The sequence below is a fragment of the Acomys minous genome (genome assembly GCF_964271855.1).
Source record: "Acomys minous genome assembly, chromosome: 14".
NCBI classification, from domain to species: domain Eukaryota; kingdom Metazoa; phylum Chordata; class Mammalia; order Rodentia; family Muridae; genus Acomys; species Acomys minous.
This window is the reverse complement of record NC_140496.1, coordinates 42845378-42872033: the sequence shown is the minus strand read 5'-3', so window position 1 is coordinate 42872033 and position 26656 is coordinate 42845378. Positions and strand designations below refer to the sequence as shown.

Below are 26656 nucleotides of genomic sequence, written 5' to 3'. Positions count from 1 at the left end.
CATCATCATCATGGCGGGAAGCATGGCAGCGTGCAGGCAGACATGGTGCTGGAGAAGGAGCTGAGAGTTCTACATCTGGATCCACAGGCAGCAGAAGGGAACTGTGAAGCTTGGTGTAGCTTGAGCATATATGGCCCCAAAGCCTGCTCCACAGTGACACACTTCCTCCAACAAGGCCACACCGAACAGTGCCACTCCCTATGGGTCAAGCATTCACACCCATGAGTGTATGGGGCCACACCTGTCCAAACCACCACACTCCACTCCCTGGACGCCATAGACTTGTTATAGCCAAAACATAATGCAAGATGCATTCGCTCCAGCTTCAGACGTCCCCATTGTCTGTCACAGTGTCAGCACTGTTCAAAAGCCCAAAGTTCAAAGTCTGTTCTGAGATTCATGCAGTCTCTTAACTGTAACCCCCGATAAAATCAAAATGAGCCAGCTCAGTATCGCACACCTGTAATCCCAGCATTTGGGAGGCAGAGGCAGGCAGATCAATGTGAGTTCAAAGCCAACCTGGTCTACAGAGTAAGTCCAGGACAGCCAAGGCTACACAAAGAAACCTTGTCTTGAAAAACAAAACAGACAAAAATCAAAACGGAAAAGCAGATCACATATTTCCAATACACAGTGGCACAGGATATACGTCACCACTCCAAAACATAGAAGAGCGCAGTGAGGAAATACTGGACCAAAGCAAAACTGAAAACCAGCTGGGAAAACTCCAAACTCCATGGGCATCTCCATGTCTGATGTCAAAATGCTTTTCAGGGGCCAGGCGTGGTGGCACACGCCTGTAATCCCAGCACTTGGGACACAGAGGCAGGCCGACCACTGGGAGGCCAGCCTGGTCTACAAAGTGAGTCCAGGACAGCCAAGGCTACACAGAGAAACCCTATCTCGAAAAACCAAAAACAAACAAACAAAAACAAAACAAAACAAAACACTTGCTGTCCTTGTGGAGGACGCAAGTTCAGTTCCCAGCACCCACACGGTGGCTATGTCTATAACTCCAGCTCCACGCCTCTTCTGGCATCTGGGTACCCACATACATGCACATAATTAATATTTTTATTAAAATAAAATGTGAAGTTCTAAGAGTGTGGCAGGGAGGTAGACTTGCCTAGCATATTTGAGGCTCTTAGTTCTAGCTTCCACATCTCGGAAAGCAAAAGCCTCAGAGCAGATTACACAGGAAAGGCGGAGGGGCTTGCAACCTATCGCCGGATGACAAGGTTGAGTTTCCCTATCTCACAGAGACCACACACATACACACACCCGCCGCCACCAGCTCACCCTCTGCTGGCAAATGGGAGATCACATAGCATCTTAGACTACGTGAAGTGCACTGAGGCAGGATTCTGGTTCATTCTGAGCACAGCACTGAGCGCTGCTGCACGTGGGGGGAGGGGTCACCAGTGCTCTCTGATCTACTTCCCCTGGCCTCAGCCCTGAGGGACAGGCCCACAAGGAAATAGAGACACCTGTCTGTCTGTCTGTCCCGTAGCTGCAGCCCCCAGACATGCCCTCCTTGAGTCTGACAGGCTTGCGCAAGGCATGGGGCTGGGACTGGATTTGGGGTCCCTTTTAACTCTTCCTTTTTGATTTTAGGTCACTGCAGTGGGATGCTGCCCCCTCCACTAGGCCATATACCCACCCATACCAGTGTAGCCCATGTAGATGGCAAAGGAAACAGATGCAGAGGAATTCTGGGTAGAGAGGCCACCACCTAGAACCTCCAACACCCCTTACGCCCCATAAAAGCCTGTCCCCGAGGGCGGGGATGCACAAGTGTCTATAATGCGTCAAACCCTTTATTTGTCCCAGGTTCCTACTCCTTCAAATCAGGAGGCCTCGGCCTCATCACCCTGGTCTCACTGTGTGCTTGGGGAGCCCTTCTCGTGGGGACCAACCCGGGACCTCCACTAACCCCTCTCTTCTCCTTTCAGCGGCCGCATTCACTATAAGGACATGTACAGTTTATTGCGAGTAATATCGCCCCCTCTCGGCTTAGGCAAGAAATGTCCTCATAGGGTTGCTTGCAAGGTTTGATTTCCACTAAAACCTGCTAGCATCGATTGAATGAGTGTGGCTTGGGGTCTTCCATATATATATTTCATATATATATATTTCTCAAAAAAACAGAGCCATCTCTCTCTCTCTTGCATTAAACTAGCGAACTCTTAGCCTCCAGAATGCGGCCATGCAGACTCCACGAAGCATGGGACCATGCAGACTCCACGAAGCATGGGACATACCCCTCTGTTCCTCTGAACATCCTGTGCTTGCTCTTAGCTGAAGCTGCCCCATCCCGTGGTCTCAATGACACCCCCCCCCAAATCAGACGCATCCCTTGGGAGAGTTGCAATTTTGCATTTCCCTACCCCCCCACCCTCTCCTTGCCACTCCCTGCCTCCTGAAGCCTCCAGCCCTCCCTCCCACCCGCCATGCCCTGCCCTGGCTCCTCTTCCTCACCCAGGCCCCCTCAGAGACCAGCCTCAGCTAAACCAGAGTACCCGCCCCTCCAACAGTAGGGCCTGCAGCTCTGCACCCACCTGAGCCACAGCCTGGAGCCCAAGTGGAATCTGACTGTTTCTCTTTGCGCTCTCTCTCTCTCTCTCTCTCTCTCTCTCTCTCTCTCTCTCTCTCTCTCTCTCTCTCTCTCTCTGCCTGCTTGTAAGCAGTGAAATAATCATTTTTAATTACCTTTTCTTCCATTTTTTCCTCCTCTTTTCCATTTGTTTGAAATATCTATTTTATTGTTCTCTGCCTCTTTATTTTTTCGGCTCGTGTGGTTTTTTTCTTTTCTTCTTTTTTTCTTTTTTTCTTTTTTTCTTTTTTCTGTTTCTTCCCCGCCTCTCCCCTCACCCGTTTGGTTCTCTGCCCCACCCACCCCCTCCTGTTTTTTGTTTTTGGTGCTGCCAGGGGTCGCATGCCTTACCCGGACATGTATCAGATGCTGAGACACATGTCCCCACCCCTGGGTCTGGGGAAGAAGTGCCCAGCCAGAGTGGCTTACAAGGTAGTCTATCTTTGCCAACACCGGATGTCCCAGAGCTGGGGATTTTTCGGTGGTGACCACAACACCCAGCGAATCTTCTGCCGACATTCCTCTTCTTTTTTTCTTTTTTCTTTTTTTTCTTCTTTTTCTTTTCTCAAGTGACTGAGTCATGAGCATCTCTCGACTCTCAGCAACGCACTGTGTCCTTTCTGATGAGTGTCTTAAGTGTTTTGAGACTCCATTATGGCCAACAAGCCTAAGGGAGGGGGAGGGAGCACCCCAATGTCCTAGCACCCATTAATACACACACATCCCCGAGGGAGCCAAATTATTGTCTCTGCCTATCCCGAAACACACACCCCAGGCCCAGGCCAGACTGTGTTTTGTACCTCGAGCCCCTAAGTCCTGGCCTCCCCACACACACATCTGAAGCTGACCTCTGACTTAGGGCCCGGGGGATCCGACATCTCCCACAGCTGAGTTCCCCCCTCCCCCCACCCTCCTTTTGCCCTGGAGATGTCTCCCCAGCGCCTGAACCATGCCACCCATCTACCCAAGATGCCCCAACATGCCTCTCCACTCCATTGTTTCAGAGCAAGCAGAGCAGGAGGGCTGCAGCTGCCCCTACTCCGACCCGTGGTGCACCAGTCAGGCCTTGCACGCTGCCTTGGAGGGGCCTGGGGGTTGGTGTGGGGGGGGCGTGTATGCCAGCTGAGGGGATGAGGAGATTGCTGCTCCTCTAGACTTCTGTCCTGGAATCTCCCCCGGCCCTGGAGGACAATCTGCTCCCTCAGTTCATCCTCGAGATGGCCAGGGATGACCTTCAAATCCCATGCCCCAGAAGTGACTCCACAACTTGACCTTCCCACCCATCTTGGACTTCCCCCTCTTTTCAGTACTAGCCAGTGTGGCTATTTCCTTACCCCTCTCAGATTTCAGCCTCCTCACACAAGTGTCCCTCCTAGCCTGATCTCTATATGAAGCCACCATGCTCCCAGAGGCACCGTTGCGTGCATCTAAATAGCATGTTTTCCACAGAATATTGCTGGGAAAGTGTTACAGAGAATACACTTTCCTGCTATGGGTCTGTGCAGTACACACCTGCCCCGCTGTACACAGTGCCCTGTGTTTATTTGTCTCCTGCCTCTCTCCCTGCCCTACTCCAACATCCCACTTCCTACCCTATCCTTAGTTCACAGTTTTCCCCACTCTGTGAATCCCCTGGATCCTCCCAAGCCTACGGCACACCAAAGTCCAACATTTCCCCTTCCCAAGCCACCAAGCAGGACAGAACCCCTGTCTGGGACCCGGAATTCCTTCCCTGGGCCTCAGGAATGCCTCTGGCCCCTCCCCCTGCTACTGCACAGACAGCCATGATCTGGCGAGCCCCAACAGTCACTTCCCACGGAGCTATGAATGAGTCTCGAGATTCCGTCTGCATGTGCCCGTTTGTTTCGCTCTGTGTAGGCCTCGCTGCATGTCCACGAGGGGCCTGCGTGGGGAGGTGCCTGCCGCTTCTGAGGATGGAATGCTGCGGCTGGGTGCCTATCATCTGCCCGTTTTTTGGGCCGAGCCGGGGGTGGGGGCGGGGAGCGGCGGCTGTGGCCGTGGACCCCACCGCGAGGCTGCTGCACGCTCATGCTGCCGACATCGCCTTCTGCTCTTTCTCTTTGGGTGGAAGTGAAAGGGAACCTTTGAGAAGAGCTCTGGGCCAGGGCAAGAATCTGCGGCAACGTCTCTGGACCTCACATCCCACAAGGTGGGATTTAAAACAGAAAAAACAAAACAAACAAAAACAACAACACCTTGGGCTGGAAGTCATGGCAGGCCTTGGCATCCCAGCTACTTAGGAAGCCAAGGCAGGAGGATTGTCATGAGTTCTGAAGACAGCTAAGGGTACTAGCAAGACCTTGTCTTCAACTAAAAAAAAGGGGGGGGGAGGGGAGCAAGGCAGGGTCAGCCTCAAGGATAAGCCCTGGATTCCTTTGTCGCTCCATACAAGGGAAAGGAGAAATTCTGCAATTCTGTGCTGGCATAGGTGACCACAGAGGGAGTTGCCCTGACTTCAGAGTTCTTCCTGGGGGCTCCCTGGGTCTGGTGAATTTGGCTTGCAAGATGCTGCTAGGGCCCAAAAATGACTGTCCTCACCCGGGGTTTTCTGTAGAGACTTCTGCGCATGGACCTGCCTGTAGCAGATGACAACACAGTCCACTTCAACTCCACCCTCATGGCTCTGATCAGAACCGCCCTGGACATCAAGATTGCCAAGGGTAAGGCAAGCTGCAGTCTTGTGGGGGGAGCGGGGTGGACTGTGCCTTGGAGGGGCAGCGAGGGCAGCCAGGGATTCCCACTGCTGGTGGGTGGTCAGAGGGACACTAACCTCTGGCTCTTCATTCTTGCATCTGTGTGAACATTTAGTGCACAGCTCAGGTGTGCCAGACAACACACTTCCAACGGAAAGGATGCAGAAGCTTACACTTAAAAGGGAGAGTCCCTCACCCCAGTCTCTGACGTAGGTGGCGTGATAAGTTCTGGACACTTAAGGGAAAAGGACCCAGGGCTGAGGCCAGCCTGTGTGTCTAAAGCCCTGAGGAGCCGGGCAGCAGTGGTACAACGCCTTTAATCCCAGCACTCCTCCGGAGGCAGGGGCAGGGGGATCTCTCTGAGTTCGAGTCAAGGCCAGCCTAGTCTACAAAGTGAGTTCCAGGACAGCCAAAACTACACAGAGAAAAAGAAACCGTGTCTCAACAAAAAACCAAACAAACAAACAAACGAGGCAGGGTCTGCCCCAAGTCACATTGGAATATCTCCTAGTCTGTGGAGACAACCCAGTGGGAAGAGGTAGGTTGGGGGCCTAGGTTAACCTACCTCATGTTACTGTCATGAACTAGCTGGGGTCGCGTGCTTTATAATTGGCTCAGTGAGAGTGCTTGCCACCGAGCCTGAGCACCCTGATGACCTGACTTCAGTTGCTGAAACTCGTTTTCTCACTTCCTTAGGTGGCTGTGGCATACACAGCCTGCCCCACCCTCGTGCACACACACTGGGACAAATGTAACTTTTTAAAATCCCCAAGAGGTCTGGTGGCTCTCAAGAGATGCCATAATTGCTGGGCATGGTGGTGCACGCCTTTAATTCCAGCACTCAGGAGGCAGAGGCAGGTGGATTGCTGTGAGTTCGAGGACAGCCTGGTCTACAAAGTGGGTCTAGGTTTTCAGCAGAGAGCGCAGGTAACATCAGAGCGACCCTCCTCGCTAGGTTTTTCTTTGAGAATCTTGTTTATTTGGAGCTGAGAGAAGAGTGGAAGGAGAGAGTAAGGAAGGGCCAGATGAGAGGAGGAGAGACAAGTGTGTGTGTGTGTGTGTGTGTGTGTGTGTGTGTGTGTGTGCAGCTGAGGAAAGCTAGAGGAGAGAGACAAGTGTGTGTGTGTGTGTGTGTGTGTGTGTGTGTGTGTGTGTGTGTGTGTGTGCAGCTGAGGAAAGCTAGACTCCTCTGGCTCTGTTCAGCTCATGATCAATCCTTATTTATTTCTTATTTTCAGACAGCTCTCCCTCTCTTTTTTATTTTATTTTTACTTTATCTTTTTTATCGTTTGGTTTTTCTTTTTTTTTTTTTTAAGATTTATTTATTTATTATTATATTATAGCTCCCTACCTGCAGGCCAGAAGAGGGCACCAGATCTCATTACAGATGGTTGTGAGCCACCATGTGGTTGCTGGGAATTGAACTCAGTACCTTTGGAAGAGCAGTCAGTGCTCTCAACCTCTGAGCCATCTCTCCAGCCCCTATCGTTTGGTTTTTCAAGGTACGCTTTCTCTGTGTAGACTTGGCTGTCCTGGGCTCGCTCTGTAGACCAGGCTGGCCTCGAACTCACAGAGATCCCCTTGCCTCTGCCTCCCAGAGTGCTGGGATTATAGACATGTACCACCTCGCCTGGCTCTCTTGCTCTCTCTCTTTTATTTTAATTAATTAATTAATTAATTAATTAATTTCTGTTTGTTTTTTAATGTATTTATTTTTATTTCATGTGCATGTCTGTAGGCGTCAGATTTTGGAGTTACAGGCAGTTGTGAGCTGCCATGTGGGTGCTGGGAATTGAACCCCGGTCCTCTGGAAGAACAGTCAGTGCTCCCAACCACTGAGCCATCTCTCCAGCCCTAATTTTGATTTTTTCAAGGCAGGGTCCCTCTGTGTAGCCCTGGCTGTCTTGAAACTCTCTCTGTAGACCAGGCTGGCCTCAAACTCAGAAATCAGTCTGCCTCTGCCTCCAAAGTGCTGGAGTGGTACCCGGCTCCCTCTCTCTTTAAAATGTTGAATGATTTATTTTTTTTTTTATTTTTATTTTTTTGGTTTTTCGAGACAGGGTTTCTCTGTGTAGCCTTGGCCATCCTGGACTGACTTTGTAGACCAGGCTGGCCTTGAACTCACAGCGATCCGCCTGCCTCTGCCTCCCGAGCACTGCCTCTTGGGATTAAAGGTGTGGTCCCATTCCCTGCTGGTAGTGGTGTCCTTTAGTCTCTGTCTGAGGTCAGCTCCGAACTCCAGACCCCCAGCCATCTTAGGTTTGTCTGACAGGAATATAAAAGAGCAAGGTGCCGAGTGGCTTATCCCCTCTCAGTGTGCTCACAATCTACACTGTAAGATTACAGCCACGCCTGGGATGCATATGCTGTCTTGGGCTCTCCCGGGAGGTCACTGCCTGCTGTGGGAAATTCTCCCGACACTTTTACCCTGCAGACTTAGGGAAACTCATGGCCCCTTCTGTGGCATTGGCATAAGGAGGCTCTCAGATGCTCTCAGATGACGTCTCAGACATGGAAAGAGGCAATGAGAAAAGGGATAAGCTGACTTGCCCCTGCTGCCATGGTAAATGACCCAGCAGAAGGAGCTTGTGGGAGAAGGGCTTTATTTCAGTTCACAGTTTCAGAGGGATACAGTCCAGCGTGGCAGGGAGACAAGTCCTCAGGAGCAGGAGACTGACTGATCACCTCCAAACCCAGGAAGCCGAGAGAGTGCCAGAAATGGGGCTCACCCGCCAGCAGCCCACCTTAAGAGGCTCCATCTGGAAAAAGTTCCATAACCTTCCCACACAGCGCCTCCAGCTGGTGACCGAGTGTTCAAAGACTTTTCACGTGCGCACTACAACAGAGAACATCTGACAGTCGGATCATAATAAACCAATGGGCGGTGGCTGGAGAGATGGCCCCGCCATTAAGAGCACTGGCTGCTCTTCCAGAGACTGGGTTTCAATTCCTAGCATTCACATAGTGACTCACAGCTGTCTGTAACCCCAGTCCCAGGGAATCTAATGCCCTTTTATGACCTCTGTGTGCACCATACACACATGATGCACAGACATACATGCAAGCAAAATATCCATACACACACAAAAAATTTTTTTATTTTGTTTTTTTCCCAAGGCAGAGTTTCTCTGTGTAGCTTTGGCTGTCCTAGACTTACTCTGTAGACCAGGCTGGCCTCGAACTCACGGAGATCCTCCTGCTTCTTCTGCCTGGGATTAAAGGCCTGTGCCACCATGCCTGGCAAAATAAAATGTAAAACAAACAAAAAATAATAAACGCCGAAGGTTTTACCTGGTAATCAAAAGGACATAAGATCAAATATAGAGGTGAGGGGTAAGTGGCCACAAAAGGGACAGAAGACAGCCCAGGGATAATTTTGGCTACTGATCTGCAGCACTCCAACGCTCCACAATCTTGTCAGTCTGTAAATCGTAGCATGAGTGTGACATTTTCAGGAAACCTCATTTCGCAGGGGACACCCTTCAGCCTCTTTCACACCACAGCAGGGCCACATCGCCCAAGGGAAGACAGGCTGGCAGCTTAGACCGCGGAGCATGGCAGTGTTCCAAGTCTGGCAGGATGTGGCTGTGGACTGAGAGGGAGAGAGAGAGGACCCAGAGACCCCTCAGACTTGAGGCACGGGCTACCAAAGGATAGAATAGCTCTGTCCTGACTCAGACAAGAAAGGAAGCAGGCCTTGGAGAGGTCGCTTCAGACTTTCTGAGGCAATGAATGGGAGCTGAGAGACTGTCATCCCAGCCCCTTGGCAGGCTGAGGCAAGAGCGTCACAAGTTCAAGAGTAGCCTAGGCTGTGGTGAAGCTTGGTCAGTTTAGTGAGACTCTCTCTCTGAAGAGGCCTGGGGTGCAGTGGTGGAGAGCGCTCTGAACATTTCAGACTGAGTCCCAGCCCTAGAACAGCGGTGACTCCCCTAGACACCAGTCCCGAGGTTCCTTCCGTCGCTGCAGGAGACAGAAAAGGTGCTGAGGGACAAGGACAGAGACTCTGAGGCAGAGTGGGTGCCTTAAAACCACACAAAATAGAGTAGCCAGCCAAGTGAGCTGGCACACGCCTATGGGCTCAGTACTTAGGAAGCTGAGCCGGGAAGATCATGGTTCAAGGCCAGCCCAGGCTAGAGAGAAAGGGGGGGGGGGGCTGTGTTATGAGAAAGACCATGACTACAGGAGCAGCCGGAAGAGGAAAGAGCCCCTCTCTTGTCTGGCACCCTAAGGGTTCTAGACCACAAGTCAAGTTTTACTTGGTAGGCAGTTGGTTACAGGTCTCTCACTGTTTAAAGCACAGGTTCAAGCCAAGGAGCACACCTTTAATCCCAGCACTCGGGAGGCAGAGGCAGGTGGATCGCTGTGAGTTTGAGGCCAGCCTGGTCTACAAAGTGAGGTCAGGGCAGCCAGAGCTATTACACGGAGAAACCTCGTGAAAAGGGAAAAAAAAAAAAAAAAAAGCACAGTAACAGGGGTCAGCCCTCTAAGCTAGTTTGCTATTTCCAGCTACTTGCCTTAATCATTGCTGTCTGGGTTGCTTTTGATCTGTCAGGCCAGCCCTCATGGCCACGTGCCCATGGTCCACACTGCCTCAGGGTGACTTCCTTCTCTCCAGCTTCCTCTCCTCCTGCCTCACCCCTCTCCCCCTCAGCCCTACGGTCCCTCTCAGACCCCAAGCCCGGGAACCTGGATTCCACACACCTCTCTTCTCGGGTCACAGACTTCAGCAACTTCATGAACCAAATTTAAATTAAGCAGAGCAAGGTTTGCACATCAAAAGGCAGGTGACCCTGAGACTGTGCTCTTCTGGGCAGCAGCCAGATCTTGGGGGCCAGTGATTAGCATTAAATAGGTAGCACCAGACCAACCCCCAACACTCTGCTGCCCATCTCCTGCTTGGGGACTGGGGCTCTGTTGATGAGAGTCCCTTAAAGACGGCCTAAGGAAGCTAGGTGCCAGGGCTCACACCGGTGAAGGCTGAGACAGAAGGATTGCGAGTTCCAGGCCAGGCTGGCTGTTTAGTGAGACCCTGCCTCAAAACAACCAAAGAAAGGATGGGCTCGAGAAAGACTCGCTGGCCCTGCTGTCCTAGCCCTGGGTGACAGAGTGAAGGGAAACATGGAAGGTCTCCATAGCGTTAACAGATCCTCCATTGTGTCCACATCTCAGACCACATCACAATCCTGCCATCCCAACCTGAGCCCCAGTGACCCCTGTGGCTGGGACGAGGGACTAGAAACACGATACAATAAAGGTCACAGGAGGGACACCAGGGTGGAGAGGGCTGGCGGCTTCTGTCAGGTGTGCCAGGGTAGCCCAGGCTCCTGTGACAGGTCACTGGGTTTCTTGTCTATGTATTGATGACATACTCCAAACTGGATAAGAGAAGAGGTTTGTTTGGCCTTGTAGTTCTGAAAGTCCACGGGTCTCTTCTTTTCTTTATAGCTACTGGGATGTAGCCACAGAGATGGCTATCAAAGATCAAACCCAATCATCCCCTGCCTCTCAACATTAAACACTGCCCTCTATGTGTGTGTGTGTATATATACATGTGTGTGTACGTGTGTGTGTGTGTGTACATGTGTAGGTGTGATACTAGTGTTAGAACCCAAGACCTTGTACATGCTAGGGAAGTATCTGATTTTTCATTTATATTTATTTAGGGTGCTAGAGATGGAACCCAGGGATCTGTGTGTACAAAGCAAACACTTTACCAACTAAGCTGTATCCCCAGCCCTTCCTTTGAGATGGGGGGGTCTCACTAAGTTATCCAGGCCAATGTTGAACTTGTTTTATAAGTCTGTGATTCTGGAAATCCAAGCATGAAAGGTCACATCTACTCACCAAAGAGTCCTGGGCAACACGGGCATCCAGCAGTCTCTCAGCATCTCTGCCTTCCAGTGCTGGCGTACAGCCATGCACAGCTCTTTCCGTGCCTGCTGGGCATCCAAACTGAGGTCCTCGTGCACATTTCTCCTACCCACCAAGGCATCTCCTTAGCCCCAGGCCTGGACTTCCAATCCCCTGCCTCAGCCTCCCTAGTGCCAGGATGGCAGACTCACAACAGTAGGCTGTTTTTACAGTTTTTGTGTAATGGAGGCTGGCCTAGAACTTCTGACCCTCCTGCCTCCTTCCCCTCTCCTGAGTTTACAGTCATGAGCCACACTATACCCAGATTTATCTATTCAAATAACAGTTGGTGTGTGGCTCAGCAACACTTTCCTAGTATGTTTAAGTCCTGAATTCAGGCTCTAATATGCATGCCCCCCACCACCCCCACCCCCCCACCCCCCGGCACACACATCAATAAGAAGTTTTTTTTTTGTTTTTTGAGACAGGGTTTCTCTGTGTAGCCTTTTTCTCTGTGTGCCCTGGCTGTCCTGGAACTCACTATGTAGACCAGGCTGGCCTGGAACTCAGAGATCCTCCTGCCTCTGCCTCCCACACCCAGCCTGAAGATAAACATTTTAATTCAGGGGCTGGAGCACTGGCCAGATGGCTCGGCCGGTAAAGCTGTTTGTTACCAACCGTGGTGACCTGATGGGTTACCTGGGACTCAGTTAATAGACGTAAAAAACTAATTGCCCCACATTGTCCTCTGACTTCCATATGCTCTCACACATAAAAACACACATGCAAGCCAGGCAATGGTGGCACACGCCTTTAATCCCAGCACTCGGGAGGCAGAGGCAGGAGGATTGCTGTAAATTCAAGGCCAGCCTGGTCTACAAAGTTAGTCCAGGACAGCCAAGGCTACACAGAGAAACCTTGTCTCAAAAAAACAAAAAAAAAGAAAAAACCACACACACACACACACATGCAAAAACACAAAAAACATAAATGCACCAGGCATGGTAGCACACATTTATTCCCAACACTTAGGAGGCAGAGGCAGGTGGATTGCTGTGAGTTTGAGGCCAGCCTGGCCTACAAATCGAGTCCAGGACAGCCAAAGCTACACAAAGGAACCCTGTCTCGGGGGAGCGGAGGGGGAAGGTTTACAAACAGGAAAAAAGACTAGGGTTTGGGAGCCAGATCAGTGGGTAAGGCTCTTGCTGTACAGTGAGGGGCCCTCTCAGTCCCCCAGAGCGTGTGTAGCATTGGGTAGGTGGAGACAAACTTCTGGGGCTCCTTTTCTAGTCACCCTAGCCTAGTGAGATTCCAAGCCAGTAAGAAATACTCTTTCAACACACGTGGGAAATGGCAGCCAACTCTCACCTCTGACCTCCACCTGAATGCACACAAGTAAACAGGCACATTCACGCACATTATGTGTGTGTATGTATATATGTGCTGTGTACCGCTAGGCAGACATATCTCTCACACACACACACACACACACACACACGCTATCTCACAATGGGGGCCATCTGTTACAATGATGGCGCATGCTCCACCCTGACTGATACACTTTGCCAGTCCCAGCTATCAAGTGGCAGTAACGACCTGAAAGCTCTGTCCCCGGGCGGCACACACATACACTACTTGGATTAGCAGACGCCAGGCAGGGCAAGTACTATGACTGTGGTCTCTTTATGGGTTTCACCGATGGGGAAACTGAGGCAGCAGGAGATAGCCAACCCTAGGAACAGAGTTGGTAAGTGGAAGCCAGGATGGTGATCCTGTTTGCTGGTCCTTTCAGTGCCTCTAAGGCAGGCCTGTGGGTGCTCATCCCTGTCTCACTCTGCTTTGCAGGCGGAGCTGACAAGCAGCAGATGGATGCGGAGCTCCGTAAGGAGATGATGGCCATTTGGCCCAACCTGTCTCAGAAGACCCTGGATCTGCTGGTCACGCCTCACAAGTGTAAGAGCAAACAGAGGGAGGGGAGAGAGCGGGGGACCCCCGGAGAGTGGCCTGGGCAGTGCGAGAGCTTACCTGTCCGTCTTCCACAGCCACGGACCTGACAGTGGGTAAGATCTACGCAGCCATGATGATCATGGAGTACTACCGGCAGAGCAAGGCCAAAAAACTGCAGGCCATGCGAGAGGAGCAGGTACTCCCATCTCCAGGGGGGACCAGGAGGGGAGCCAGGAGGGGAGGGGCTAGGAGGGGAGGGGCTAGGAGGGGGGCCCGGGAGGGGCGCTAGAAGGGGTTCCCAGGAGGTGGGGCCACGAGGGGAGACTGAGTCCGTTTGTCTTCATGGGAGCCAGTGGAAATAAGAAACGCAGTGAGGCTGGACCATCTTTCTATCACCAGCGGGTGCTGAGTGTCTGTCCGTGCCAGGCACTGTTCCAACCCCTGGCCTGGCTGCCTGCCCACAGTGGGTGGCGTTCTCACTGGGGACATGCTAAGGGCCTCAAATGACTGAATGACTGTTCCCAGAGTGGTAAATAGCAGCTGCCTTTGGGGCAAGTGAAGCCAACTGAAGAAGACAACAGTGCTAGAGCCAGGATGTGTGGTGTCAAATGGACGGTCAGGGGCACCCTCCCTCGGGAGGTGAGAGCTGAGCAGAGAACTGAGGTCGAAAGGAGAGGGGACTGCAGACCTGGCTCAGCAGTCAGGAGCTGAGAGCAAGTGCTGCTCGTGCAGAGGGCCTGGGGTCGGCTGCCAGCACCCACATGGCAGCTTACAACCAACTGCCTGTAACGCCAGTTCCAGGGGATCTGAAGCACTCTCCCGGCCTCTCTGGTCACCTGATCCCTGATCTCACACACATACACACACACACACACACACACACACACACACACGCCTATACACGTACACATAAAATAGTAAGATATATATATAGATATAGATTATTTTTATGTGCATTGGTGTGAGGGTGTCAGATCACCTAGAACAGGAGTTAGAGCCAATGGTAAGCTGCCCAAGGCAACATAGTGAGAACTTGTCTCAAGAAGAAAGAAAGGGGGCTGGAGAGATGGCTCAGAGATTAGGAGCACTGACTGTTCTTCCAGAGGTCATGAGTTCAATTCCCAGCAACTACATGGTGGCTGACAACCATCTATAATGTGATCTGATGCCCTTCTCTGGCCTACAGGTGTACATGCAGTACAGAGTACTGTATACATAATAATAAATAAATCTTTTTAAAAAAGAAAGAAAAAAGAAAAAGAAAGAAAGAAAAGGGAAAAAAGAAAAGGGAGGGGCTGGGAGAGCTGGTTCAGCGGTTAAGAGGACCAGTTCCTCTTGCGGAGGACCCATGTTCAGTTCCCGGCTCCCACTACCACAGTGGCCTACAGCCACCCGTAGCTACAGTTCCTGGGGTCCTCAGGCATCAGGCACGCAAGCAGTGCACATGCATAATCATAGGTTTTCTCTGCTGATGAAATGAGCCAGTTCAAGTGAGATTAAAACATTTAATTTACAGGGCTGGAGAGATGGCTCAGCAGTGAAGAGCACTGGCTGCTCTTCCAGAGGTCCTGAGTTCAATTCCCGGCACCCACATGGCAGCTCACAACTGTAACTCTACTTCCAGAAAATCCAACACCTCTCACAGACATACATAGGCATACATGCAGGCAAAACAACAATGCAAATAAAATTAATTAATTTAAAAACAAAAAACAAGGCCGGGTGGTGGTGGCACACACCTTTTTTTTTTCTTTTGTTTTTGTTTTTGTTTTTTTTGAGACAGGGTTTCTCTGTGTATCCCTGGCTGTCCTGGACTCGCTTTGTAGACCAGGCTGGCCTCGAACTCACAGCGCTCCGCCTGCCTCTGCCTCCCGAGTGCTAGGATTAAAGGCGTGCGCCACCACGCCCGGCGGCACACACCTTTAATTCCAGCACTCGGGAGGCAGAGGCAGGTGGATTGCTGTAAATTCAAGGCCAGCCTGGCCTACAAAGCGAGTCCCTGTCTCAACAATGACAGACATCCTAAATGACAGGGACAAAACATCAGGCTGCTGTGTGAGATGCTGAGAGAAGATGAAGAAACCCTGTCTCAAAAAACGAAACATTTAATTTACTGGGCACAGCTCTTGGGTGGGGTCACAGTCCCAAGGAATAAAGCCAAGGACGTCGCCATGCGGAGGGAGATGGAGTGCCAGGGCAAGAGAAAGAAAGCAGGTCCAGAGAGAGAGAAAATGCAGAGAAAAGCAGGACCAGAGTATCTGCATTATATAGGTAAGCCCCACCTGTGGGCCGGAAAGTTCCAGGGAAGGGTATACCAGCCTTGCCCTGTAACAGGTAGGGGACTGAGGGATGCTGGGAGAACAAGGAGGCCAAGTCCATCTTGATATGTTAAATATGCACCTCAGCCACTTGTCTCAGGTCTGAAACCCAACACATATATGCCGGCGGAAGAGTTGCACGCACGAAATAATAAAACTTTTGTTTTGTTTTTTTGAAGACAGGGTTTCTCCGTGTAGCCTTGGCTGTCCTGGACTCACTTTGTAGACCAGGCTAGCCTAGAACTCACAGTGATCCACCTGCCTCTGCCTCCCGAGTGCTGGGATTAAAGGTGTGCGCCATCATGCCCGCCTAGGCAGGTGTTCTTATCTCAGAGACTTTGGTACAGTTTGGCTCCTCTGAGAGTGACTCTCAGCAGTCTTTCTTACGTACTGAGCAGAGGAGGGCCTAGGTGACTGGTGGGTTTCAGGGACTTCCTTAAGCTACTTAGTGTTATTTACCTTGTGCCTCAAAGAACTGGCAGAGAAAACAGCCTATACAAAGGCCCTGAGGCTGATGAGTGTGGGAAATACAGAAGGGGTCAAGGTAACAGAACACATTAAAGAGGGGACTGAGAGGCCGGGTGTGGTGGCGCACACAGGAGGGACGGCCCACTGGGTGCCTGCTGGGGCCCTCTAGTGGCTATGTGTGGGAAAAGGCGTGGGTTGTGGAGGCTGAACTCGGTAAAGGGTAGGCAGTAAGTGGTTTACTTCTGAATGAATTTTGGTGGAAGACATGTAGCTAAAAGTTGATTGCATGCGTCTCCAGCCTTAACTTTGTAAGATGACAACATGGTGTCACGATGTCCAGAGTTGGACAGGGTCTCAAGAAACAGTGCCGTAAAGGTTCTTGTCTCGGAGGGCCGGAGTTCCATTCTCTGTGGCATGTGTACATGCACAAAAGTGGGCACCCAAAACAAACAAATACATTTAAGTGAAAGAGAAAAATACTAATTAGAGCACTAAAGAAGGAAAGTCAGGCAAATCTCTATGAGTTCCAGGACAGCCAGAACTACATACAGAAAGACCAGCCCTCAGAAGAATGAAAAAAGAAAGAGCCGGGCGTGGTGGCGCACGCCTTTAATCCCAGCACTCGGGAGGCAGAGGCAGGCGGATCGCTGTGAGTTCGAGGCCAGCCTGGTCTACAAAGCGAGTCCAGGACAGCCAAGGCTACACAGAGAAACCCTGTCTCAAAAAAACCAAAAAAAAAAAAAAGAAAAAAAAAAGAAAAAGAAAAAGAAAAAAAGAAAGAAAGAGGGGCTGAAGAGATGGCTCAGCGGTTAAGAGCACCGTCTGCTCTTCCAGAGGTCCTGAGTTCAATTCCCAGAACCACATGATAGCTCACAACCATCTATAATGAGATCTGATGCCCTCTTCTGGCCTGCATGTCTACATCAGATATACAGAAAATAAATAAATCTTTTAAAAAAGGAAGGAAAGAAAGAAAGAAAGAAAGAAAGAAAAGAGGTATCTAGCTGACGGAACAGACCTATCTGTGTGTAAGTGAGTGTCTCGAAGGTCTTGTTGGCCCGGCATAGTAGCACATGCCTTTAATCCCAACACTTGGGAGGCAGAGGCAGGAGGAGGATCTCTGTGATTTCAAGCCCAGCCTGGTCTACAAAGCAAGTTCCAGGACAGCCAGAGCTATACACAGAGAAACCCTGTCTCAAAAACCAAAAAAAAAAAAAAAAGACTTGTTACTTGCCAACTGGGTTTGACCCCCAGCATCCCAGGGTCAGCCTTAGCTGCTGGTGGGTGCTCGCTCTGTGCAGCCCTCCTTGTACACGCTCACTTCTTTGTTCCCTTCCCAGAACCGGACCCCACTCATGTTCCAGCGCATGGAGCCACCATCTCCAACACAGGAGGGAGGACCCAGCCAGAACGCCCTCCCCTCCACTCAGCTAGACCCAGGAGGAGGCCTGTGAGTACCCATCTGGGCAATCGTGGATGAGTTTTGAGTGCCAGGCTCCAGGGTCCAAAGCCCAGAGGATGCACACCCTTCTGGCCTCTGTCCCCGGTGCAGGATGGCTCAAGAAAGCGGCATGAAGGAGAGCCCGTCCTGGGTGACCCAGCGGGCCCAAGAAATGTTCCAGAAGACGGGCACCTGGAGCCCAGAGCGAGGGCCACCCAGTGACATGCCTAACAACCAGCTCAACTCACAGGTGCTGCTGCCCCTCCCCCAGGCTGGGGGGCGGGGGTGGTTCAGGCCTAAAGGGTTTACTGAGAACACACACACACACACACACACACACACACACACACACACACACACAGAGTCAGGGCCCAGACTCACCCTACCTCACCCTCTGCCTGACAGTCTGTGGAGATGAGAGAAATGGGTACGGATGGCTACTCAGACAGCGAACACTACCTCCCCATGGAAGGCCAGGCCAGGGCCGCCTCCATGCCCCGCCTCCCAGCGGAAAACCAGGTGAGAGCTTGCAGGGTTCTGAGTCATGCCCACACAAGTTCCTGAGGACCCTGTACTTGTTTCTTAGGCACCCTGGCCTGGATGGGACCACCTACAGCTTTGTGGGGAAGGGGGGGCGGTCTACCTTTTCCTGACTCCTTCAGAGCTTCCTAACATATCCCTGACAGAAGCCAGAGAGAGATGTGGGGGCGGGGCAGGGACTTGCGGGGGTGGGGGGTGGGGGGTGGGGGGATGGGTTTGGAAAGAGGTGGGTCCGGCTCTGGTGAGAGATGCCTTTGGGAAATGCCACGCACTCAGGAAACAAGAGTTCCTGGCCATCTTAGGCTATAGATCTGGGCCGTAATCTCAAAAGGAACAACATGGCTTACATCCATAATCCCAGCACTTAGGAGGTGGAAACAGGACCATCGGGAGTTCAAGGCCAGGCTAGTTTGAGGCCAGCCTGAACTCTGTGAGATCCTGTCTCCAAACAAAACTTAAGAATCCTGACTGCTAGCTGGAGAGGTGGCCCATCGGGTAAGAGCACACTCTGCTCTTGCAGAGGACCTAACAGATTACAAGCACCTACACTAGATGACAGCTCGCAGTCTCCTGTGACTGGAGCTCCAGGGGACCCAGTATCCTCTTTTGGCCTTCTCAGGCACCTACACACAGGCGCACAAACTCCCACAAACACAAACACAAATAAGAAACGCGTTTTCCAGGATGGAGAGATGGCTCAGAGGTTAAGAGCACTGGCTGCTCTTCCAGAGGTCCTGAGTTCAATTCCCAGCAACCATGTGATGGCTCACAACCATCTATAATGAGATCTGGTGCCCTCTTCTGGCCTGCAGGTGTACATGCAGGCAAAACCACTGCATTCATAGTAAATAAATCTTTTAAAAAAAAAAAAAAAGAAGAAAGAAAAAGAAACGAATTTTTCAAAAGAAAAATAGAATCCTGACTCCAAAGCTGGAGGTGGAACTCAAGGTATCCCCTGCACTTAGCATGGGCAGACCTGGGTCCCATCACAGCAAAAAACATGTCCCTGCCTTCCCATGTACTCCACACACGTACCACTCACATGTGCACCTGCACATAAATGCACATGCACCTGTGTGCTGCCATCGTTAACAGGCATGTTCATGTGCATGCACATGGCATGCTGCCTTCAGGAAGAGGGCATGTGTGAGGAATCTGAAGGCAGAGTCTGGGTGGGCCTGGGATGGCTGGGGGGCGTATATTCTGTCACACGTCTGGGAGGGGCGGGGCGGTTGGGTCTGTACCTGGTATGTGTGTCTCCGTGTGGCTGCTTCGGGGCCCTAAGAGGGAAGGCGAGATCCCCCACCGGGATACAGGAGCGAAGCATGCCTGGCTATTGTGCTGTTGGAGACAGGGATAAAGCTCAGGCTGCCACTGAGGACACGAGGAAAGGGCAGGAGGAGGGGGGCAGGCATGTCTGGCTGGGGCAGCTTGCCCTCTGTCGTGTGGCACATTCGCTGCGCCTGGCTGGGTCCTCATGGCCCAAGGGCCTGGCCTCTGGCTGCTGTGACCTTGGGGTGCATGTAGCTGCCCCATCCCTTCTGTCAGGCCTGGCCTGCTGGTCCCCAAAACAGAGATGAGCCAAGCTGGGCCGATGCCCACCTGGAAGCTTTGAGCTGAAGCGGGGGAGGGGCGCTGGGCCGCAGTGCATCGCATGAGATGGGCCAGGAGCCTGTGGCCTTGCTGTTCCATCTGTCAGTCTCGTGTCTCTGCCATCTGTCTGTCTACTGTTTCTTCTGTGCCCGTTGTCGGGGACAGCCTGCCGGGTCCTGGGGCACCCCCTCACTCAACTCCGGAAATTTAACCTCTCTCTGCCCACCACCTCCTCCATGTACCACCCACCACCTCGCCATCCTTTTTGCCTTTTTATATTTATTTCCTTCTTTCTGTTTTTTTTCTGTGTGCGCCATCCTGTGGGGCTGGGACAGAGGAGAAGGGGCCGGCCACGTGGAAATAACCTCAGTGTATGTACCGCGCCCGGCCAACTTGGCTCCAGCCCCTCTCCCTCCCTGCCCTGTCTGTGACAGCTCCCACCATCTCCCCCTACCCTCCACCCCACCCTTTTGTTGCAGACCCCACCCCTCCCCCACGGAGCCCTTCCCTTGTGTGTTATGTCCTGTGTGTGCACGGGGCTACACTGCACCCCACTTCGTCTTCAGAGCCTCCAAGAGGCCGACCTGCCCACCCTGCCCCTTTCTTGGGGGTCTGTTTCTCCAATTCCACCAGTGACCACTGGCCTACTGCCTCAGGTCCCATTAGCTCCTGCCTTGGGCTGGGTCCTGCACATCAGAGTTGGACCAGGCCTGGTCCAGTTGGCCCTGTCTTCTGCTACAGAGAACTGAAGTCTGTCCATGGCCGAGCAAGACCAAGGATTGTGGGACAGTAAATGCAGCCTCACAATGATCTCCTCTTATCTCCATTTGCCAGGGCAGCCCAAGTGGGGCCTGGGCGATAAGAACCAGAGGTGGGGGTGGGGATGAGGGTTGGGGTCAGGAGAGTTGGGCCAAGGAGAAGCAGGGCTCCCAGGCTTGCACTGTGCAAGTGGAACATGCTTCCTGTCGGCCAGCCAGCCCGAACACCAGGGGCTCCTGGAAAGCAGGGCAGGGGGTTAGCAGGGCCTTCTGGCCAGAGTCCAGCACATACCCCAAGAACCAAACCCCAGTCCTGTCAGTGAGACTTAAGTATCCTTAGGGCTCCACCCTTGCTGCCAGCAAGCCAGACACTCAACCCCCCCCCAACTGCACCCCTGGACACAGTCCCTGGGTGCTCACACACCCCAATTCTGTCACCAGTCAGCCAAGCATCAGCTGTAGGGCTGGAAGGCACAGGCCACACCTGTGCCGGCCATTAACTCTGCCCACACCTGTGCCCCTCTCCCAGACCATCTCTGATACCAGCCCCATGAAGCGCTCAGCCTCTGTGCTGGGACCCAAAGCCCGGCGACTGGATGACTATTCACTGGAGAGGGTACCACCTGAGGAGAACCAACGGTACCACCAACGCCGCCGGGACCGTGGCCACCGCACCTCTGAGCGCTCTCTGGGCCGCTACACTGATGTGGACACAGGTAGGCCAAAACAGGACTCAGGAAAGAGGACCTGAAAAAAACAAAAACAAACAAACAAAAACACAAAAACCCAGGGAGGAGGAGGCTGATACCAGCATGGGGGAAGCTGGGAGCGAGAGAGAAGGTTAGGATCTGGAGTTGGAGGCCCAGCCAAGGTACATAACATGGCACATCTTTAATCCCGGCACTCAGGAGGCAGAGGTAGAAGGAATCTCAGAGTTTGAGGCCATCCTGGTCTACAGAGCGAGTTCTGGGAGAGCTGGAGGCACACAGAGAAACCCTGTCTCAAAAAAAAACAGAAAGAGGGCTGGAGAGATGGCTCAGTGGTTAAGGTCACTGACTGCTCTTCCAGCGGACCCGGGTTCAATCCCCAGCAACTACATGGCAGTTCACACCTGTCTGTAACTCCAGTTCCAGGGGGATCCGACACCTTCACAAAGACATGCATGTAGGCAAAACACCGATGCACATGAGAGAGAGAGAGAGAGAGAGAGACAGAGAAGAGAGAGAGAGAGAAGAGAGAGAGAGAGAGAGAGAGAGAGAGAGAGAGAGAGAGAGAGAGAGAGAACAGGCTGGTGACGCCTCGTCTCTGTGTGAAGCGGTTGGTTGGTGCACAAGGCCTGACTCAGGATCACAGTAGCATGTACAAAGCCAGGTCTGGGGAGGCAGAAAGCTAGGTCCCTGCTGCCCACAGGCTGACCAGCCTAAGCCACTCCCTGAGGCCCAGGCTAGTGAGAGACACTGTCTTTGTAAAGAACATCATAGAGGCTGGAGAGGCTCAAAAGGTAAGGCAGCTTCCGTGCAAGCATGAAGACCTTAGTTCATAAAGAACCACTTAAAAGCCAAGTGTGGTGGTGGCGGCGGCGGCGGCGGCGGCGGCGGCGGCGGCGGCGGCGGCGCACGCCTTTAACCCCAGCACTCGGGAGGCAGAGGCAGGCGGATCGCTGTGAGTTCAAGGCCAGCCTGGTCTACAAAGTGAGTCCAGGACAGCCAAGACTACACAGAGAGACCCTGTCTCCAACCAAACAAACAAGCAAAAGACAGGGTAGTGGATGTCCATAATCCCAGCCTTCCTGTGGTGAGATGGGAGATGGGACAGCAGAGTCCCTAGAAGCTCTTGGGCCGGCTAGCATGGTGTATACAGCAGATAACAAGACCCTGTCTCAAACAAAGATGAGGCCCAACCTCCCCATGCACTTCGTGACACTTGCACCCATGATCACACACATGTACACACATCACATACACATATTTATTTAGTTTGAGACAGGATCTCACTATGCTAGGATTAAAGGTATTGCCTTGTGTGGTTGTTACTAGGTATTTTGTTGTTTGTTGTTGTTGTTGTTTGTTTGTTTCTTTTCTTTTTTCATTTTTTTTGTTTTGTTGTTTTGTTTTGTTGTTATTTATTTATTTTGAGACAGGATTTCTCTGTGTAGCCTTGGCTGTCCTGGACTCACTTTGTAGACCAGGCTGGCCTTGAACTCACAGAGATCCACCTGCCTCTGCCTCCCAAGTGCTGGGATTAAAGACGTGCGCCACCACTGCCCGGCTTGTTTTGTTTTGTTTTAATTTTTTTTAATTTATGTGCATTGGTGTAGGGGTGTCAGATCTTGGGAGTTACAGACAGTTGTGAGCTGCCATGTGGGTGCTGGGAATTGAACCCAGGTCCTTTGGAAGAGCAAGCAGTGCTCTTAACCACTGAGCCATCTCTCCAGCCCCTGTTTTGGTTTTTCTTTAAAGATTTATTTATTATTTATACAGTATTCTGGCCACACATTGCTGTTGGCTCTGTTTATTAACAATTAAACTTTATTGTACAACCCAACTAGCATACACAAGAAGGAAAAAAAAAAGGTTAAAGGGACAGAAGAATGAACCTTCCGGTATCCGTTCCACAGGACGGTTCCTTAGGTGTTTCTCCGTCCCGCGTGCTGGTCCGGCCGCTCGCTCCTCTCCACGCGCTCTCCCTCTCTCAACCTGTTGTTTTGTCTTCTCACCACCTTCCCAGTCACATGCAAAGGGCGGTCTCCTTCTCCCTTTGAGGGTCAATTAGGAAAACAATAGCCACGGTGGGGTTCCCAGGTAGGCTTCCTGAATTCCAAGCCCAGGAAGGCTCCAAACTGTCTCTCACAAGGTATTCATGGTGTGCCCCAAGGGTAAAGCCCGCCAAGACTGCTTCCACCTGTGACAAAGCTTAATCTTTCCCACACATGGCCTGCCCAGAACCAGAAGGCACCAGATCTCTTTCTCTCTCTCTCTTTTTTTTTTTTGGTTTGGTTTGGTTTTTCAAGACTTGGCTTGGCTGTCCTGGGCTCACTTTGTAGACCAGGCTGGCCTTGAACTCCCAGTGATCCACCTGCCTCTGCCTCCCAAGTGCTGGGATTAAAGGTGTGCACCACCATGTGGTTGCTGGGAATTGAACTCGGGATCTTCAGAAGAACAGACGGTGCTCTTAATCTCTGAGTCATCTCTCCAGCGCTGTTTTGGTTTTTCGAGACAGGGTTTCTCTTGCAGTCCTGGACTGACTCTGTAGACCAAGCTGGCCTCGAACTCACAGTAGTCTGCCTTCCTCTGCCTCCCAAGTGCTGGGATTAAAGGCGTGCGCCACCACCGCCCAGCCTATTGGTTGTTTTTTCCCCATGAGAGCTTCTGCACAGAGTTTGTCTGTGTTACCCTGGCTCACTCTGTAGACCGGGCTGGCCTCGAACAGAGATCTGCTTCTACCTCCTGAGTGCTGGGGCTGAAGGGGTGTGCCACAATGCCAGGCTGCATTTTATTTTTCTAATTCGTGTGTCTCTGTGTGTGTGTGTGTGTGTGTGTGTGTGTGTGTGTGTGTGTGTGTATGAATGCAGTTGCCCCCAGAGGCCAGAAGAGGGTGTTGGATCTCCTAGACATAGAGCAGTTGTGAGCTGCCAGACATGGGTGCAGGAAACTGAACTTAGCTCCTCGGCAAGAGCAGCCGACACTCTTGGCCACTGAACCATGACAGAAACAGCCTCCCTCCCCCATTAAAACACAAGTAAGGTAAGCCGCTCCTGAGGAACAACACCCAGGGTTAACTTCTGCCCTCCACATGTAGGAGCACACACATATAAACAGAGAGTTGAGGTAAACGTAAAAGGAAGAGAAGAGGCTGGGCCAGGTTTGTCTGGATGGTACCAGCTAACACGCGCAAGGTCATATTCAATGCTGAGAAAAGGGATGGGCCAGGCAAGACAGCTCAGCCTGGAAAGGCATTTGCTGCCAAATCCGAAGACCTGACTATGGTTCCTAGAACCCATGAGGTGGAAGGTCACACCTGCCAGATGAGTGCCACCTCGGGAAGGTGTGAGGGCTGAGGGGGTGAATAAGGAAGGAAGCCAGGGGTTGCTGCACAGAGCCTGGGGACTCTCCAGGTCCTGCTTCCCCAGACTTCTCCCTTCCCTCTGGGGCGTCTTCTGCTTTCCTCACCATCGCCTTCCACTTAGGCCTTGGGACAGATCTGAGCATGACTACCCAATCGGGTGACCTGCCCTCCAAAGATCGGGATCGGGACCAGGACCGGGGCCGACCCAAGGACCGGAAGCATCGGCCGCACCACCACCACCACCACCACCATCATCATCCCCCGGCCCCCGACCGGGAGCGCTACGCACAGGAGCGGCCGGACACAGGCCGGGCGCGGGCCCGGGAGCAGCGCTGGTCCCGCTCGCCCAGCGAGGGTCGGGAGCACGCGACACACAGACAGGTGCGTGTGGCAGGCCCAGACTGACCCTGGACTGGATGGGCAGGGGCGGGGCTGCAGGAGGTGAGAAGGGGCGGGGGCGGGCCTGGGAGGCACCCGGGGTGGGGCGCGGTAGCCCGGTGCTCTTGCTTCCCCTCCCCCACCCCCTTGGACGGCTTCCCTGCGACTCGTGTCCTGCGGACGCCTGTGAGTGACTTCGGAAACTTACGAAGCTCGTTTCTCGTTTCTCTCCTCACTGTTGTGTTGGTTTGCCCGCCCCCCTCCCCGCCTCTCCGTCCCGCCGCCCGCCCGCCCTCCCGTCTGTGTGTCCCCGTGTGCTCCTGGTTGGTCCGTGGTATCTTTGCTTTTGATTTCCTTTGTTTCGATTTTCGTGTAGGGCAGTAGTTCCGTCAGTGGAAGCCCAGCCCCCTCTACGTCCGGCACCAGCACGCCCCGGCGCGGCCGCCGCCAGCTCCCCCAGACCCCCTGCACCCCGCGGCCGCTTGTGTCCTACTCGCCCGCTCCGCGCAGGCCAGCGGCGCGCAGGATGGCGGGTCCTGCGGCGCCCCCTGGCGGCTCGCCGAGGGGTTGCCGCCGTGCGCCGCGCTGGCCTGCGCATGCGCCTGAGGGCCCGCGGCCGCGCGGCGCCGACTACACCGAGCCCGACGGCCCCCGCGAGCAGCCAGGGGGCGCGCACGAGCCCGCGCCGCGCTCGCCCAGGACTCCGCGCGCCGCGGGCTGCGCGTCACCGCGCCACGGCCGCAGGTTGCCCAATGGCTACTACGCGGGGCACGGCGCGCCGCGGCCGCGCACAGCCCGCAGGGGCGCGCACGACGCGTACAGCGAGAGCGAGGACGACTGGTGCTAAGCCGCCCCGCCCCCCACCCCGCAGCGCCCGCAAAGTGCGGGCGCCCCGCGAATGATAAACAATAACGTTTTTAAAAATGAAAACCGGGGAAGAAAACAAAAAATAGCTTCTATTGATGAGTTTTATCATCTCAATTGAATCTTTCGTTTTCCCGGTGAACGAAACCGAGGTGGCTGCGAGCCGGAGGGACGGCTGCACGCCCCACACACTTCTCAGACCCACGGGAGTGCTTGCGGGCCACGCCAAACGTATTACTGCCTGCAGAGATCAACTACAAGAAAAATAACACTTACAGTTTTTAAAAGGACAAAAAAAAAAAAGGTTGAGAAAAACTTTTTTTTTTCTGACATTTGGTCCTGCTTGAAATAACAAAAGAAAAAAGAGAAAAAATTACCACCACCACCTTGCTTCTTTTTTCCTTTATCTTTTTAAAAACTTTTTTTTCTTTTTTTCCTATCTTGTTTGAAAAACGTGGGCTTGGGACTGTGAAATATTGCATGACATTAAAAAGAACAAAAAAAAATAATAAAAACGAAAAAACTTGAATCCAAGGACTTCTGAACTGGAGTGGTCTTTGCCCCTTGACCAAGATGCCATGCAAGTTACTCTTGGGAAATGGGTGGAAGAGGACAGTCAGTTTGTTAGCTCCCAGAGAAACAGCGCTAGGGTCATCGCTGAGCCCACAGGCACCAGGAACAACAGCCCTGGGCTGCCTCCCAGTTAAGGGCAGCTGTGACTCCTTGAGAGGCAGGGCAAAGGCTCTCCTGGCCAGAGACTCTCCTGGCTGTGCCCAGCCTTTGGTACCACCCACCACCTCTGCCTCGGGAGTTCCTCAGCCTGCCACAGGCATGGAGACACTCTGAGGGGATGGGAAGGGCTCAAAGATCTGAACAGCCCTGGAAGGATTATGGGTCCCACCAAAGCAAAGAGTGGGGCCAGGATTTTATTATTATTATTTTTAAGATTCATTTATTATGCATACAGTGTTCTGCCTGCGTGCCAGAAGAGGGCGCCAGATCTCATTGTAGATGGTTGTGAGCCATCATGTGGTTGCTGGGAATTGAACTCAGGACCTCTGGAAGAAACAACCGATACTCTTAACCTCTGAACCATCTCTCCAGCCCAGAGTTTTTGGGGTTTTTTT

The 26656-nt window shown here is 52.6% G+C and overlaps 1 protein-coding gene and 1 long non-coding RNA gene across 10 annotated transcripts in view; one reads left to right on the top strand and one right to left on the bottom strand.

Annotated features, from left to right (window-relative positions):
- CACNA1A (calcium voltage-gated channel subunit alpha1 A) overlaps positions 1-26063 on the top strand; it is a 247265-nt gene extending 221202 nt beyond the window's left edge. For 4 of the 9 annotated variants that reach the window (XM_084756457.1, XM_084756454.1, XM_084756455.1 and 1 more), the window contains exons 37-47: positions 1953-2049; positions 5169-5274; positions 13003-13110; positions 13200-13300; positions 17231-17340; positions 17443-17581; positions 17737-17850; positions 19800-19835; positions 20752-20938; positions 24409-24668; positions 25042-26063. In XM_084756457.1, coding sequence (XP_084612583.1) covers positions 1953-2049; positions 5169-5274; positions 13003-13110; positions 13200-13300; positions 17231-17340; positions 17443-17581; positions 17737-17850; positions 19800-19835; positions 20752-20938; positions 24409-24668; positions 25042-25512 — 1729 coding nt within the window. In that variant the 3' untranslated portion in view covers positions 25513-26063. Of the gene's footprint in view, positions 1-1952; positions 2050-2928; positions 3026-5168; positions 5275-13002; positions 13111-13199; positions 13301-17230; positions 17341-17442; positions 17582-17736; positions 17851-19799; positions 19836-20751; positions 20939-24408; positions 24669-25041 lie in introns of all 9 variants that reach the window. The other 5 variants (XM_084756456.1, XM_084756453.1, XM_084756460.1 and 2 more) reach the window with 4 other exon arrangements.
- Positions 7610-13253, bottom strand: LOC311583195. The gene is made up of 4 exons (XR_014774403.1): positions 13183-13253; positions 11152-11283; positions 8465-8544; positions 7610-8143 (listed from the first exon to the last, which is right to left on the bottom strand). It is a non-coding gene; the product is annotated as an uncharacterized lncRNA (long non-coding RNA).
- Positions 26064-26656: the final 593 nt, after the last annotated feature.